The following is a 16,559-nucleotide window of genomic DNA, read 5'->3' on the forward strand; positions in this document are numbered from 1 at the left end:
CCAAAGGGCAGATTGGAACAGTCTCTAATCGGGGAAGGAAAGGGATGCAAAGACAAGGGAGGGGCAGCCAAGAAACAATAGTGCAGCCTGGGGGCAGGGTCCTGGTTCCACCTCAGGGGATACACGTATCAGTGTCTTTAAGCAATTTATTATAGAATTAAGACCGAACAAATGGAAGATGTCACCATTTTTCACACCAGAGAAGCTCATCAACAAGATTACCTGAGACCAGATTAGAGGAGTGCAAGCCCTGCACACACCCTAATCTTATCAGCGCCCCCACCCTTGAACCATTGCTATAAAACTCATCAAACCCTCCGGGGTTGGGACATCATACAGTTTTTCAGGGAAGGAGCCTTTGCCTGGCAAAACAATAAAGCTATTCTTTTCTGCTTTCGCCAAAACTCTGTCTCCGAGATTCAATTTAGCACCGGTGCACAGAGGCTGAGATTTCAGCGTCAAGAGCTGACCCCACATCCCTATGTCCCATCTCCCATACACGTGCCCAAACTGTCCCTCAACTGGGGGAACAGGAAAGGAAACAGACTTGGCTGAGCTGTGCTTGCCCTTCGTGTTCTTCAGCTCCTCTGGCCCTCCTGTGAGGGGGATAGTCTATCCCCATTTCTCAGATGAGAAAACCAAGGCCCTGAGACGTGAACATCAAGACTGGATCCCAACAACAAAGTCCGACTACAAAGCATAGGGAACTCTAGCCAATCTCCTGGGATAAACTTTAATGGAAAAGAATATAAAAACCAAGAATGTCTCTCTGTGTGTAACTGAGACACTTTGCTGTACAGCAGAGATCGGCACAGCACTGTCAATCAACTATCCTTCAATTAAAAAACAAAAAGACTTGATCCCAACCCTACCTTTGCTCGTGCCACACAACGCAGTCCCACATAATCAGCATCTGTTTACAAAGTGGATCACATCCACTATTCTACTTGATCTCAGAAAACGCCCCCAAATGCTAGTTTTTCACACTTGAGTAAAAATGAAAAAAGAAGAAAAAGATGATGCTAAGACTTGGCCAGCTCTTGGCTGTGCTAGGGTTCACCCTCAAGACCCTAGACCTCATGCCCCACTGCCCTGCCCACAGCCCCGTCACTCTGTGGAGTCTGGGCCGGGGACCAGGCCCCTGGCAGAGGGAGGATGGAAACACAGGGCTGCCAGCTGGGCCGGGTCAGGAGCTGCAGGTTGAGTGAGAGGAGCTGCAATGGGCCTGAGACCGGGCCTGGGGGTGGGGCGGTGGTCACATGTGTTACCAGGTTTCTCATCTTTCAAGAGAAGATAGAGATCTGGATTTTTAAAAGATGTGAAAACTCCAAATGATTTTTAAAAGATGTGAAAACTCCAATATAAAAAAAATGTCAGTAACTAAAAAAAACAACAGAAAAAGAAATGTGGGCTTAAGAGAACAGCCAGGGGCCAAATCCATGCCCCAGGCCTGAGACCTCTGCCTGCTGGCATCTTGGGCCACGCCGATTGGCCGCAGGCCTGCCCAGGACTGGGCGCTGCTGCCGGATGCCTGTCAAGGGACAGGCACGGGCCCAGCTGAGTGGGAGGATGGGCTTCCAAGGCAGCCGCAGGAGGTCAGGCTGCGCCCAGCACCCCGCCTCTGGTTTTATGGGCAACATCTATTCCCGGCTGTTCTGAGGTTGAAAAACAAGGAGCCCCCAGGGGATCAAAGATTCTTTAGGAAACACAACAAATTGCATTTTACTTCGCTTTAATTAAAAAATATATAAATACATGCCAGGGGATTTTTTTTTTTTTCTTAATAAGAGGTTGAAAGAACAAAACAAACCCCAAACCTGCCGGGACTCCCCATTCCTAGGTGGCAGGAGGCCTGCAGGTGGGTCGCAGGCTCAGCCCCAGCCCCAGCCCAGGGGTCAGGGGTGCTGCCTGGAGAGGAGCAAGTCTATGCCGGGCCCTCGGCAGTGGGGCACCCAGCCCCGCTCTGTGACACGTCCCCAAGAGGCCCTACCCCTCAGGCCACAAGGGCTTTCCAGGGAGCAGGGAGAGTCCTCTGCGGCGGGGTGGCTGGAATCTGGAACGCGAGGTCTGCATGGATGGGGCAGACCCCCGCGGGCCCCAGCTCCTGACCCCTCACTGGCCAGTGGATGTTCATAGAGAAGGCTCGGGGCCTGGGCAGCCTCGCCTCGGAAACCCTTGGAGGATGCTCCCCACAACCCAGGTTCCAGAGAGACCACGAGGAGGTGAGCTCTCCCCCAGGCCCCGGGCTGACAAAGCACAGTCCTCAGGGCAGCCCCGGAAGGGCCTGGGAGCAGGCAGGCGGGCGGCCTTCCTTCCAGAATTCCAGGCCGGGAACCAAAGGCAGGGTCGGCTGGCTGGGCACACAGTGTCCCCGTGCAGCGGGCAGGACGCAGGGCCCCCCGTACCCCGACCTCGCCAGGCTGCACCGCACACGTAGGCCCCCCAGGAGAGAACACCCTCTCCTCAGGGCTGGCGGTGGGGCAGGAGGCTCAGAAGTGGACCCACTTGTTCCAGTTGGCCTCATGGGGGAAGGCGCGGCCCAGGCGGAGCGTGCAGTCCAGTGTGGGCTCATAGAAGACCATGGGGCTCCCGCCTGGGCTGGGGGGCGTCTCTGCCTCTCCGCCCGCCGGCTTAGAGAAGAGCGAGACGGCCGGAAGCTTCCTCAGCAGGCGCTTCTGAACGCAGCCGAGGGATTCCAGGCCCTGCAGACGACAGACAGACCGGTTCACAGGGGCATTCGAGGACCACGTCCTCTGTGCCCGGAGCTGCTCCCAGAACAAACACCTGAACCTGGCCTTGAGAGACAAGTAGGGATTGACCAGGGGGGTTTAGGCAAAAGCCCAGGGCAAGAGAGAGAAGCGCGTGACCAGCATCTGTACAGCGGACCTGGGTTGAGCAGGGGTTGCAGGCCAGCTTCCAGATGGGGTTCGTTTGGCCCAGACCTGCTGTAAAGTGCGGAGAATTTCACACTGAACTTCCCGTTTCCACTTCTGTTGAGGAGCTGGAGGCCCAGGGCACACAGGGCCAGAGTGCATGGCGGCCATCAGGCCGAGCTGCCCTCAGGAGGCCGCGAGCACGTCTCCAGCTCTCCCTGCCACCCACAAGGGCTTGTCACTCACTACTCACCGGTCCCTGTGGACCTGTGAGCCTCTGAGCCCTGGTCTAGAGAAAGGGTCAGGGGCAAGACCCCGGGAACGCTGACACGTAGGACGGGGCAGCAGCTCGGGGCTGGGAAAGGGTGCTGTGAGGGACGGCCTGGGGACAGGAACCCAGGGCAGGGGTGGGGGGATGTGGGAGGCTGGGCGCCAGCAGCGCTAAAGGGCACAGAGGCCAGAGGCAGGAGAACAGAAGGGCAGTGGGGCTGACGGGGGTGGGGAGTAAGCAGTGCGGGGGACACCTGGGGCCCGAGGCTCTTCTGAGGAGCCTGGCTGTCTGCCAGGCCAGTGCACCCTCGCGGGCCGAGCATGTATGTGGCGGCCATACCCTGGAGCTTGGCCAATGCACCCACCACCCCTGGCCCTCTGAGACTCAAGCCCAGACTCAGGAAGAAGGAGCTGCAGTGGGGGACGGGGACCCACCGAGGGCCCTCCCCGAGCCCAGTCGCACCTGGAGCAGCTCGAGCACAGCGAGGGGCTGCAGGACGCCCTCGTAGTGCTGTAGCAGGCGGCTCTCAGGCACGCCGGGCCTGGTCATGATGTGGTGCAGCACGCCCTCCATCATGCCCTTGATCACAGGCGTGTTCAGGCGGCCGTCCACGATGCGCCACGGGCGCCCGATGAAGCGGATGCTCTCACAGCCCCTGCGGGGTGGGCACATGGGTGTCAGGCTCGGCGGGGAAGGGGAGACAGCCACTCCCGCATGGTCCCAGCTCCGGGGACGGGACACCAAGGCTCGGGGAGGTCTGGCGCCTGGCCTGGGACTCAGCGCTGGGGACCATCTCCCTCTTACTCTTCCACCTCCCACTCCCCTCACATCTGGACAGACGGGGTCCCAGACCCACGGCCCACGAGCGCCGGACCCACATCACCGCACACTGGCGGGGTGGGGGGATGGACGCAGGAAGAACTAGGCCCTCTGGATTTACCAGCTCCATCTGGGACCCGGGCCACTGGCTGCCTCCCCTTCTGACCAAGCTCTCAGGTCTGTACTCAAAAGTTCTACTTCTGTGCTGTATACGGGGTTTCCAGACTCACTTTCCTTAGAAGGTTTCTGCTAAAAGCTTAACCAGTGACTGGTCTGACACACAGGGTCCTGGCCTGCGACAGGCCCCAGGGTAGCTGGACACCTGGCTCTGACCGCATGACTGGGCCCTGGTGGGGGGCTACATCTAAGCTGGGAGAGCACGGCCCCGCCAAGCTGAGGGTGATGTACACACTGGGGCAGGCGCGCCCTCGCCAGAAAGGCTTCTGTGACACCCACTGTGCCCGACGGACCGGGCGCTGCAGCAGTCAGCACTGCTGGCCCTCATCCACACGTGCAAGGAGCACCTGCCTGGCCCCCCGGTGAGCGGGACAACAGTCCCTCCCGAGCCCGGGACCCCGTGCCAGACAGATCTTTGTGAAAGACCTTCATGTAATAACTAATCTTGGACCCTGGCGACAAGCCCCAAGGCCCTCACCACTCCCCCGGCCCAGGCCACCTGAGTCTGAAGCACACTCACCTTTCCCACGCTGCCTGGGAGAGGCCCCCGGCCGCAGAACCGTCCGCCAAACCTGACAGGAGAGAGAGGGTGTGGGAGACTGAAGAAGGTGAGGCCCACCTCTCCCTCCCCCATTCATTCTGCAAGTCCTTCTGGGTCTGGGGATAAAGCAGTGACCAAAGCAACAGCAATCCCGCTCCTCAGAGCCTTCACTCTGGGGCGGCGGGGTGTGGGGGGCAAAGCCTGCGCGGCCAGGACAACACAGGACAGGTGGCGGGGTGCGAGTGTGCAGCTGTGCTCAGGGCCCGAGGAGGCCCCGGCCCAAGAGGCCCCGGCAAGCGCCTGAAGCCCCCACCACAGAGCTGGGGGCGTGAAACCCTCGGGCAAAAACACCCCAGAGGATGACAGCATGCGAGAGGAACACGCGGCCCCCGCCAGGCCCCTGGGGAGGCCAGACCCCTCCCCCTCCTGCTGCCTGACACGGGTGCTTCAGGAAACACCTCTTTCCAGAACCAAGAGCGCCGTGTCCTCGCGATTCACAGCTCGGCTTAGGAGCGTCTGAGGCCTCTGCCCTCTAGTGGAAGTACGGGTGTCAACAGGCAAGAGCTTCCCCCTCGAAGTCGAGGCCGTGACAAGCTGATGTAAAGGCCCCTTTTGTGGCTGCAGCAGGTTCCCGCTCTCGAGGAAGGCGTGGGCCCATCAGGCCCCGTGATAGAGAATGGGCGGGTGGGGGAAGGTGGTGTGGGGGACGGGGTTTGGTACCTCTGGGGTCTTCAGGGCCCTCCGGAAGCTGGACCTGACAGCTCAGCTGCTCTTGGCCTGGGACACCCTCTTGGTCCTCCTGCCTGGCTTCCGATGCTCTGGGGGGAGGCTCCCTTACATCTGTGGCCTCAGGAGCTGTGGGCAGGGCAGGCACCTGGGTTTCTGGTTCTTCTGCTCTGGGCCCCAGGTTGGGGTCCCGACGCACGTCCTGGAGTGTGGGCCTCTTTGTGGGGGGCTCCGGGGCACTCTCAGGGTCGGCCCCCCCACCCTGGCTGTCCACATCTGCACTGGCCCAGCTGGCATGCCTTTTGGCGCTCAGGGGGCCCTGAGAAGGTGGTGCCTGCCTCTCAGAGGGGTCGTCCTCGCTGGGTGGCCCCTCGGGGGGTCTGGCCTGGGGATCTTCTCTTTGAGGGTCAGTGCCCTCCTCTTTGTCTTTCAGCCGCACCGAGTGCAGGAGCCAGGGCTCGGCAGAGGCCACGGACACCAGGCGAGCCGTGTTGCCGCCAACTTCCAGCACCTGCTGTTGCTCTAAGAGGTCCTAGGAAAAGCAGGAGACACACAGTGTCCGTAGGCATCCCCAGGGTCATTGGGGTCCCCGCCCCCTGCCTGAGGTGTTTAAGCGTTCTGAGCAAGTGGCCAGCCCAGCTCCTTCAGGACAGGTGGCTCTGCCTGCACCCTCAAAGCTGATGTGACCTTACAAGTCTCCTTCTGCCTGGCCAGCTCCTCCTAGACCTAACACCCCGAGGGTTACCAAGTTCTTCTGCAAAAGCCGTAATTATTCCCAAGCGAAGGACAGTGACTCCTTCCCTCATTCACCACGCCCTTGTTCTTATCTATGAGCTGCACCAACTCTGGGCAGCACACAGGGATTCACCAACATCTTCTTTTTTATTAAAAACCCCACAAGTGGGCTTCCCTGGTGGCGCAGTGGTTGAGAATCCGCCTGCCGATGCAGGAGACACGGGTTCGTGCCCAGGTCCGGGAAGATCCCACGTGCCGCGGAGCGGCTGGGCCCGTGAGCCATGGCCTCTGAGCCTGTGCGTCGGGAGCCTGTGCTCCGCAACGGGAGAGGCCACAACAGTGAGAGGCCAGCGTACCACAAAAAAAAAAAAAAAAAAAAAAAAAAAAACCCCACAAGTCAAGATTCAAGGAGTTTGGCCCTGTTCACAGCCTGGACACAGGACTCACACCCACATCATGCGGGTTGGGGAGGGTTAGCTGCGCATGCGCCACTAGGGCCTGTGCTGGGAACCAGGGAACAAAGGGAGCTGCCTGCCCCTCGCCTCTCGGCAGTCGGTGGGATCCGCTGCCTGGGCTCCAGCACCCGGGCCTGGGGAAAATCCTCACCCTCCCTCCCAGGGCCCCAGAGGCACCATGAGTTTTAAGAACAATCCAACACCAAGTAAAAGGTACTCAACAGCCCTCTTGTATTTCCTGTATGGGTAAGAACTCCTTTGATAATGACAAGTATCAACTTCCACCCCCACCTCCCCCACCTCCCCAGGAACACTCGCAAGGCAGGCACCTCCCACATCGGTAACACACAACATCAATAACAACTGACACACGGGAGGGCAAGCCAGGTCCCGGGGCACTTGATCTAAAAGGGCCAACTCGGGCTTCCCCGGTGGCGTAGTGGTTGAGAGTCCGCCTGCCGTTGCAGGGGACACGGGTTCGTGCCCCGGTCCGGGAAGATCCCACATGCTGCGGAGCGGCTGGGCCCGTGAGCCATGGCCGCTGAGCCTGTGCAACCGGAGCCTGTGCTCTGCAACGGGAGAGGCCACAACAGTGAGAGGCCTGCGTACTGGAAAAAAAAAAAAAAAAAGGTCCAACTCTTCTCACATTCTTTGGGTTCAAGGGTCACTGATGAAAATCGGTCCGGGCAGGTAAAGCTGTAACCAAGCAGGACCCTATGGGGCCTTTGTGGGGCGGGCCTTTCCCCCATACCCTCTGCTTTTCTCTCCTCTCTGAAGTACCTAGTTAACAGTATCTGGTGCACTTTCCTGAGTTGTTTTATAGACGTGAAACACCCCCCCCCCCATCAAATGGAAGAAATTTAAATTTGCAGCCCCCAGACCTACTGGCACCTAAGGACTGACAATGTTTACCCCCTATGACACCACCGTTCCCTCACCATCAGCCAATCAGAGAACTGTGCACGAGCTGATCACGTACCCTGCGACCCCTCTCCCTCGCCTGGCCTTTAAAAATGCTTTGCTGAAACCTTTCAGGGAGCTCGGGGCTTTCTGGGGCATGAGCCACCTGTCTCCTTGCAGGGCCCTGCAGTAAACCTCTTTCCTCTCCAAACTCCGACGTTTCGGCTTGTTGGGCCTCACTGCATGTCGGGCACGCAGACCCACGCTAACAAAGCGGTGAGTACTGTGGACCAGGTGCAGGGTACCCGGAGACAGCAGAGAGCTGGGGAGGACAAGGCCCCTGGCTTGTGGGGGGGGCTCTGGCCAGCTGTGCTGAAGAAACAGGGCCCAGAGTGGCCAGACCTTCTAACGTTCAGGAGAAGCTGGCAAAACTTCAGGCAAGATCTCCTGTCTTCAATGTTGACAACGAATCCAGCTTTAGAAAAAATTCCACTACATGCCCCAAGCCAAGCCCACCCGCAGCGTGCATCTGGCCCGTGAGTTGCTACTTCTGGTTTGGCTACCACAGGCTGCCTGAGAGCACAGCTCACCTGGACGTAGTCTGCGAAGGTCCGGGAGCGCTCCCCATCGGTCCTCGCCAAGGCGGAGAACCTTCGGCTCAACTCCACCCTGTCCACCCCAAAGCAACCGGCCGCTGCGATGGCCCCCTGGACCTCCAGGGCGGCGGACACATCTCCGGGTTTGTACCCAGATAGCGCCAGCTGGTGGGCGAACTCTTCCAAGCTGCAGGTGTCCTCCTGGCTGTTTATCAGCCTGGTGAATGTGTCAGGGAGGCAGGGGGTTCCCACCATCAGCTCTTCCAGAGAAGTGACTGTGGAGACCAAGAGAACCAGAATCAGCCCTGAGAAGCCCCTCCCCTCCCCAGACCAGTGTACAAGCGATGCCGGGCAGGTCATGCTCCCCAAATGTCCACGGGTTGCCTTCTGGGTAGACATGGTTGGGCCCCTGGCAGTTGGGCTCCTGATACATGCCTCCCTGGGCCCTTGACTGCAGCCCACTGGATCCCCAGGGCCAGTAGGATTCTCTTGTTCAAGACTCACAGGGAAGGGCACAAAGGTGGGGCTGGGGTCTGAGAACCAGAACCCTAGAGCTCTGGAGGGAGCGGGGTGGTCTCCACTCAGGCTGCCCGGGCGATCCCGTGTCCACGGCTCCGTAGACCCCGTGAGATACGCCGGGACCCCTCCACAAGTCCCGACTTTTGTTCGCACCAGCCACGGCTGGTTTCCGGTGCTTCCTGTACAAGGCGTCTCTGCTCAGACCACAGGCTACAGGTCATCACATTTTTGCCTGGGCCAAGCTCCTGACACAGCACAGAATACTGACTGTGGTTGTGAAGGTAAACACCTCAACAAGCAAAAATAAAGGCAAGTCAGACAGAGCGGGAAAGGGGTAGGAAGGGGGAAGAGAAGTTCAGGGACGAGGCCCTAATATTCTCATTTTATGTGGAGGAAGGAGAGACTGCCTGAAATTAAGGGTGCAGGAAATGGAGGTTTAAGCAAGTCATTATCGTCTCAAAGGCAATCAATAGAAGAACTCAGCAAAGTGTAAAAACTGGAAGTAAAGGAGATAAGAGAGAATGAATATAAGCAGAATACTCATCCTTCACAGCAAGAGGTCAAAAGACAACACTCAGGCAAAAAGACCATGGTGAGCGCTAACCACACAGCGGGCACAGCCCAGCGCTCCCCAAGTGAGTGGGCGACTCAGGACGCATGCCCCCCGGGCCGGCTGCTACGGATAGGAGGCCTTTTCCTTCGTTTTCCGCTTTGGCTCAGTCAGTGGTGGCTGCCGCACGTGGCCTTGGGAGCCTGGCCGTGAGCCCCAGGTCTGAGTCACAGGCCAGCTGGGGGGGCACTCACCGGCGGGCCCGAGCCCAGTGGGCTTCGGGGTGCAGCGCAGCCGGAGCTTGACCCGGCAGGAGTTCACCACGATGCTGTCGCTGGGGTTGAGGTTGCGGTTGCTGACGATGCCGGGGGCGCAGCAGCCCTTCATCAGCAGGTAGTTGGTGTGGGAGGCCTGGCGGGCTTTCACCTCGATGCTCCGGCGCTTGGCCCCCGAGCCTTCGTCCAGGTCTTCCTCTTCGTCCTCGTCCTCTTCCAAGGTGCCATCCTTTCCCAGGCTAGGAGCAGAAAACGGACCTGGACGACGGAGCCCAGCCAAACCTTCTGCTGGCCTGGCCGCCCCCTCAGAGGGCGGCGCTCTAACCACAGACGCGGCCCTGGCATCCGGCTGTGAGGTCAGGTCAGCACAGACTGAGCTCCAGATTCATCCCCCTCGTCCACCTTCCATACCACCCCCCACCCTGTCCCTATACCTGTCTCTGCAAGGGCTGTCCCTTCGGCCTCGAAAACCTTCCGAGTCTCTGTCCAAAAATGCCTGCTTTTCCATTAAATCCCAATTCAGCTATTACGGCCTCAAGGAACCTTGAACGATAGCCCTGCTCTGCCTACCCCACCCTTCGTGCCACACTGTTCTGGGTCCTTCTCTTTGGCGCAGCCCAGTCACCCCCTCCTCTGGCTCCCCCGGTGCCCAGAGGCACCAGCAGGAGGTGCTGCACTGGACACCGTACTGGAATCCCAGGTTCACAGACCCGTGACGCCCCGACCCGGGAGCTCCCAGAAGGCACTGCCGAGGCCCTGCTGTCTTTGTACGGAAAATACCCACACGATGCCAAGCACAACGCAGAGAAACGCAGCACATGTTCGTTGAAAATAAAAACCAGATGACTGAGGAAATAAAATTGCAGATGCCACAGCCTGAGAGGAAGTGATGGTGCCCAAAGCCCCCGATGGTGCCCGGAGCAGCACCCCAGCGGCTGCCCTGGCTCTCACCTCTTAATGACCTCGTTCTCCACCATTGAACTGTCCACCACAACGATCTGCTCTGGGATCCTGACGTCCATGGAAACAAGGCCCAAAGAGAAAAGGGTCAGGACGGCCACACAGTGTCCTCCAGGGCCGTCCAAAGAAAATGCCACCAGTTCACTCGTGGAGTCGTTATTATCCTGGTCTTTGAAGGAAAAATTATCAGGCTGGTCCAACTTGCTGGCAGCCCGGATTCTGTCGAAGAACTGGAATGATTCTGTGCAGATGGTACTCGGAAATCGCCACGTGAAAATCCTACGCAGAAAGAGAAGGGAAGGGCCTTTCTGAGGACCGGGTGCTGGAGGCCTTGGTGCGGATGGGACGAGGGCACTTCAAATCTTGCCGTCAACACTAAACACACCGGCTTCTCCCTGGAAGCCCTGTTTCCCACCTCGGATGAAGGTGCTGCACCTTTTCATCTAACCCAACACCCTAGGCCACACAGTACCAAATTGGGGAAGACGAATGTGCTTTTTGTAATCATCTTTACACAAGGCAAGCCCTGAACCCCTACAGAGGGGAGGGGACATGCGTGTGTTCAATCTCATAGCCTCCACTCGGACCCTGCAGTCAAGCCCTCGCCTCTGTCCAGAGGGGTGAGACTGAGACTTTCCAGACCCTGTAACAACCTCTTGCTGACGTGCCGCAAACCGGGTCTAAAAAGTACATGATGGAGCTTCCCTGGTGGCGCAGTGGTTAAGAATCCACCTGCCAATGCAGGGGACACGGGTTCGAGCCCTAGTCTGGGAAGCTCCCACATGCCATGCTTATTGCTTATTGCTTATTGCTCCCACGAGCAATAAGCCCGTGCACCACAACTACAGAGCCTGCACTCTAGAGCCGCAAGCCACAACTACTGAGCCCACGTGCTCCCCAACAAGAGAAGCCACCGCAATGAGAAGCCCGCATGCAGCAACAAAGACCCAATGTAGCCCAAAATAAATGAATAAATGAATTTATATATATAAAGAGCAACTTAAAAAAACAAAAAGTACATGATGGCTTCCAAATGAAGTGTGTGAGCCTGCAAGGCAGGCGGCCTGGTACAGCTCGGAGCTGTGAAGATTAGGACCGAGGTTATGCCCAACCGGGAGAGTGCACTTTTAGCTGGTCTAATTATTAGAAATTCTTTTTACCCAATTTGATGGGAAAAGGGGGAACAAACTACCTACAAAATTGGTAAAACACCCCAACACAAAATACGGCAAGCATTAACCTTATTCCCATAGAAGGGAGGACAGACATTGATGAGAAACTTGGTCCCAGAGGCTGCGTCTCACACACGAGGCCACGAGAGGCCCAGGCCACCCTTGCTCTGATGAAGAGGGATGCCCGTCACTTCCGCTCACCTGTGCTCCTCTCCGCAGACAGGCCCCGCCCTCCCCGCGCTCACCTGTGGTAGGTCTGGGACAACTGGTAGGACATGGGCGCGAAGGGCAGAGCGCGGTTTTTCTTGGGGCCCAGCGTGTGGTTGACCCGGCGCCGGTTGACCAAGCTCCTCTTCTGGTACTCCACAAAGGCCTTCACCAGGATGTGGTCCTTATACTCCCGGTAGAGGCGGAACGTCTGTAACACAGCAGGCCGGCCGTGAGTGAACAGGGCTCTCCAGCCGGCGGGGGGGAGACCCAGACGTGGATGCACAGCAGCCATAGCTGATCATCGATGGAGGAAGCGGCTGGCGGTGGGGGAGAGCCCGGAGGAAGCCCACATCCCGACGGTCGGCCTGCACCCACCTTCACGTCACCTCAGAGAGTACAGAGAATAGGCAACTGCAGGGAAAGGCGGGCTGCACCCCATGCCTATTTCTCTGGTTGCAAAGACGCTGGGAGCTGATGCAGAATCATCTCTGATACCACTGTATCCCTTACCCATACCTAACCCATCAGCATGTCTGCTGGGCTCTACCGCCAAAATATGTTCTCAGACGCATCTGGTCTGTGCCATATACACTGCCACCATCTGGGCCATGCCACCATCGTTTCTCCCCGTGGCCTCCTGCCAACTGTTCTTGCTGCTTCCTGCTCCCTGCCCCCAGCCCGACGACTCTGCACAGCAGCCAAAGTAGCCCTTTGATGCCTAAATCAGACCACACGTTCCTTCCCTGCCTCAAAAGCCCCGACGGCTTCTGTCTGCAGGGGGAACTCCCAGTCCTCACCAGGCTTGACGAGACCCCCGTGAGTGGGACCCGGCCCACCACCCCGGCCTCGACTCCTAAAATAAGTGCAGCCCTTCCTCACCACCCTCCAGCCTCACCAGCCTCCTTACGCTTCCTGAAAAAGCCAAGGCACTCCCGCCTCGGGGCCTTTGCACTTCCCGCTCCCATATCTTGGACTGCACACTCCCCCAGTCTCTGCGTGGCTGACTCCCTAACATTCAGCTCTCAGCTCACACACTTCCCCTCAAAGGCCAAATCCTCCTCCGTCCTGCTCCTCTGCAGTCAACTCAGTTACATTAACCTGTTTCCTTTTCTCCGCAGTAACTGTGTCTACCTGAAATGATCTCATTTGTTTATTCACTGTCACCCTCTTCCCTAAGAACACAGACTCGACTCTTACTGCTGCCCCAGCAGGCGCCTGGCACCCAGCACGAGGCAAACACAGAGGGCGGTGTTGGGTGCTGGGTGCAGAGGCTCCCCCAGTGGGCCACGCCGCCATGGCTCCCTGGCTCGCAGAGCAGGGGGATCCCACCCAGAGGAGGAGCAGCTCCAAGGACTGCGGGACCGGTAGCCCCGTCATTCCAGTTTTCCGAACAGCGTTGGTTCAATCAACTGACAGCAAATGTCAGGTACACACCAGCCTCCAACAAAGTTCAAAGCACTGGCCAAGAAAACCTGCAGGCATGGTCTGAGAATCCTGGCTTAGAAAGTTCTCTGCTGCACTGACCCCCAGGACCCGAGGGTGACAGGAGACTGAGGCTTACGGACTTCGAGGGCTCTTCCGAGGCCGCACTGCTGGGAGGGGCGGGACCAGGGAGAGGACGAGGTCTTGTCCTCGAGCCAGGGGATTGGGAGTCAAGTGGTGGTCAGTTGGGGTGCTGGGGCAGCATGGGGGGTGGCTCTCCCAACGACAGAGGGGGGTCTGGGCACACACTGGGTCCTGTTAGTCCGAGGCGCGCGCAGTGCCCCCGATTTCTCCAGGTACCACCTCTACGTCAGTCTTCGTGCACGGACTGGCAGCCTGACGGGGAAAGGCTGAGCGGGTCACAGGGAAGAAGCAGGGAGAGCTGTTAGGTCGTCACCGCTTCCCCCCAAGCGAAGTGGAAGCTGAACCCAGCTTCCTGTGAAACGCCTGCACCTTCTGCTCGTCTCTTGCATGTGAAAACAATGCGCAGACTCCCCAGACGGTCGCGGGCGTGGAACAGGAACGCACAGACCACGCAGCGAGTGGGGAGTGTGGCACAGCCCGTCAGACGCCAGAGAGGCTGGGCTGTCACAGACACAGTGAACCACCGCCATCTGGGGTGCCTGTGATGTCCACCCCACCTTCCCACAGCACACTTCCCGGAAGCTCAGGGCTGCGGGGAGCCTGGTAGGATCCCGGGTGGGCTCCCACCTCATCCCTTTTCTCTTTTTTTGGGGGGGTGGGATGGGGAGGGTGGCGGCATACCATGTGGCTTGTGAGATTTTAGTTCCCTGACCAGGAATGGAACCTGGGCCCTCGGCAGTGAAAGCGTGGAGTCCTAACCAGGGGACGACCAGGGAATTCCCTGACTTCATCCCTAAATGACCTCCCACTCCTTGCTGCCAGGGGGAGGGGGTCCCTGAAGAAGGGCGCTGTGTCCTCCTTGGCCTCAGGTGCTCTGTCTCACGTGACTTCCCACACCCTGGGTGGTCAGGGAGAGTGACAGCCCCTTGGCACCATCCCTACCGCTTAGACCCCACCTGGAAATGGAGCTGGAGGAAGGAAAAGTGAGGCCAAGTCCCTGGCTGGGACACAGGGACCAGGCTCTTGCCATAACTTGGGGGCTGGGCTTTCTCGTGTGATGGGGGTTGGACTGACCCCCGAGGTCCTGCTAGCTCTAACCACGGCTGGGCAGGAGAGCTCGTCAGGGTCCTGCCCCCTCCACTCCTGACTGCAGACTGTGGGGTGGGGCTTGGGGCCCACGTGCCACAAGAGCTCTCCAGTTGACTCTGAGGCATCCCCGCAAAGTCTGGACAGCACCCATCTAAACAGACCAGTGGGATGAGAAATAGCACCAGCCTTTGGTTCTCTTATTTTTTTTCCCCTCATGTCCCAAACTGGCTTGAAGAGCTCAGTTCTGGGTTTAGAGACTAAATACAGAAGTAGTCAGGCTCTACTTGGAACACACTTTTGCAATCATTCGAAACAAGGGAAGCACGGGTTTGGGGAGTGGGCCCCTCTGCTGGGGGCTTGGAGCCATACAGACTCAGGTTAGACGGATGAGCTCTGGGATCTTGGGCATGGGCTTTTTAACTTCTCTGAACCTCAAGTTTTCACACTTGTGAAAAAGAGTCCTTCCCAGGCTCAGTGCGGGGCTGAATGACATCTGCCTTTCTCTTTCATCCTCATTCGGCCACGATAAAGCAGCATTACACTTCCAGTAAGTTCTCAGGAGATATGTGACTCAACGCCTACAGAAAGGCAGCTTTCCCACTGGGTGGTATCTGGCAATCAAAATATGTTGACATTTGTCCGTTATAATTGGAAAAGATATGTCGTGTAGTCCAATTACTTTCTCAGCTCTTTTAAGAGGTTCATTTCCTCTTCTGCCTAATTTTCTGCCTTCAGCATTAGACTCAAAACCTTAGCGCTGGGAGGGATTTTGGAGGTCACCTGATCCTATGCCCATACTTCAAAGACGAACGGGGTAGTTCCCTGGCGGTCCAGGGGTTAGGACTCGGTACTCTCACTGCTGTGGCCTGGGTTCAATCCTTAGTTGGGGAACTAAGATCCCCAAAGCAGCGCGGTTTGGCCAGAAAAAAAAAAAAAAAGAAAAAGATGAACGGAGTGAGGGCTGGAGTCTCAGGGGCAATCGAGCCCTCTGGGGCCCTGCAGTGAAGAACGTGAAGGGGCGGAAACCTCACACGGCCCAGCCTGGGAAGGGCCCCAAGTTCCAGAACACTGCTGTGAAGCCGATGTTGCGTCCCCGACACCCACCTGAAATGACTGGTAGATCTCCATCTGGCTGTCCGAGAGGGCCAGTGTGCTCTGGATCAGGTTCTGGAGCACCAGGAAGTGGATGTCATCCACACTGAAAGAGACGGGGCAACAGGGCCACGTGAGCCCACAGGTCGCAGGTCAGCACTCATCTTGGGTAGATTCTGTCTCAAAAGTTTTCAATCTCACAAAAGTGATATGAATGTCCAAACTAGTCATAAACCAAAACAAAAGAAATGATGGGTTTTATGCCTTACTGATTGGTCCATTTTCACAGGGAAAAAGTTTCAGTCTGGTGGGTAAGGGGTGACATAACCTGGAAACGGGTTTTCATGACAACTAACACATGTGGTTAGTGCTTATATTTTCTTTTTGTCTAATTTTATTTTATTTTTTTGCGTTACGCGGGCCTCTCACTGTTGTGCCTCGTCCATTGCGGAGCACAGGCTCCAGACGCACAGGCTCAGCAGCCATGGCTCACGGGCCCAGCCGCTCCGCGGCATGTGGGATCTTCCCGGACCGGGGCACGAATCCGTGGTCCCCTGCATCGGCAGGCGGACTCTCAACCACTGCGCCATCAGGGAAGCCCTTTTTGTCTAATTTTAAACAACCGTTTCTCCAATGAGAATAGGATTTTCAATGAATACAGAGCTAAAAATCAAATTGAATATTGATTATCCAAGATGGAAAGAAAAGGCTGAGGCTTCTTTCTTTCTTTCTTTTACTTTTCGCCGTGGCGCGCAGCGTGTTGAGACCTTAGTTTCCCGACCAGGGATCAAACCGGCGCCCCCCTGCAGTGGAGGTGCGAAGTCTTAACCTCTGGACCACCAGGGAAGTCCCAAGGGAGTTTTTGCTTGGGAAGTTCATGGGCTAGGAGTTCAAACCCCCTCCCCAACCCATCCTCAGGCTGGGCCAGTGACAGGCGGGGTGAGGGGTCGGCACACTCTCCCAGCACAGGGCCTAATAATAAATAATTTAGTCTCCTTGGGCCCAGTGGTCTCTCTGGGCCCAGTGGTCTCTC

At 57.6% G+C, this 16,559-nt stretch overlaps 1 protein-coding gene across 2 annotated transcripts in view; it reads right to left on the minus strand.

Moving 5' to 3' along the window:
• Positions 1-1,715: 1,715 nt before the first annotated feature.
• Positions 1,716-16,559, minus strand: part of GTF3C1 (general transcription factor IIIC subunit 1) — a 73,706-nt gene continuing 58,862 nt past the window's right edge. For both annotated transcript variants that reach the window (XM_059036149.2, XM_067014136.1), the window contains 9 exons: positions 15,539-15,632; positions 11,815-11,987; positions 10,389-10,676; positions 9,417-9,676; positions 8,088-8,368; positions 5,402-5,939; positions 4,661-4,712; positions 3,607-3,799; positions 1,716-2,702 (listed from right to left, as the gene is read on the minus strand). In XM_059036149.2, coding sequence (XP_058892132.1) covers positions 2,490-2,702; positions 3,607-3,799; positions 4,661-4,712; positions 5,402-5,939; positions 8,088-8,368; positions 9,417-9,676; positions 10,389-10,676; positions 11,815-11,987; positions 15,539-15,632 — 2,092 coding nt within the window. In that variant the 3' untranslated portion in view covers positions 1,716-2,489. The remainder of the gene's footprint in view (positions 2,703-3,606; positions 3,800-4,660; positions 4,713-5,401; positions 5,940-8,087; positions 8,369-9,416; positions 9,677-10,388; positions 10,677-11,814; positions 11,988-15,538; positions 15,633-16,559) is intronic.

This window comes from Kogia breviceps, chromosome 14 (assembly GCF_026419965.1).
Source record: "Kogia breviceps isolate mKogBre1 chromosome 14, mKogBre1 haplotype 1, whole genome shotgun sequence".
Classification (NCBI taxonomy): Eukaryota; Metazoa; Chordata; class Mammalia; order Artiodactyla; family Physeteridae; genus Kogia; species Kogia breviceps.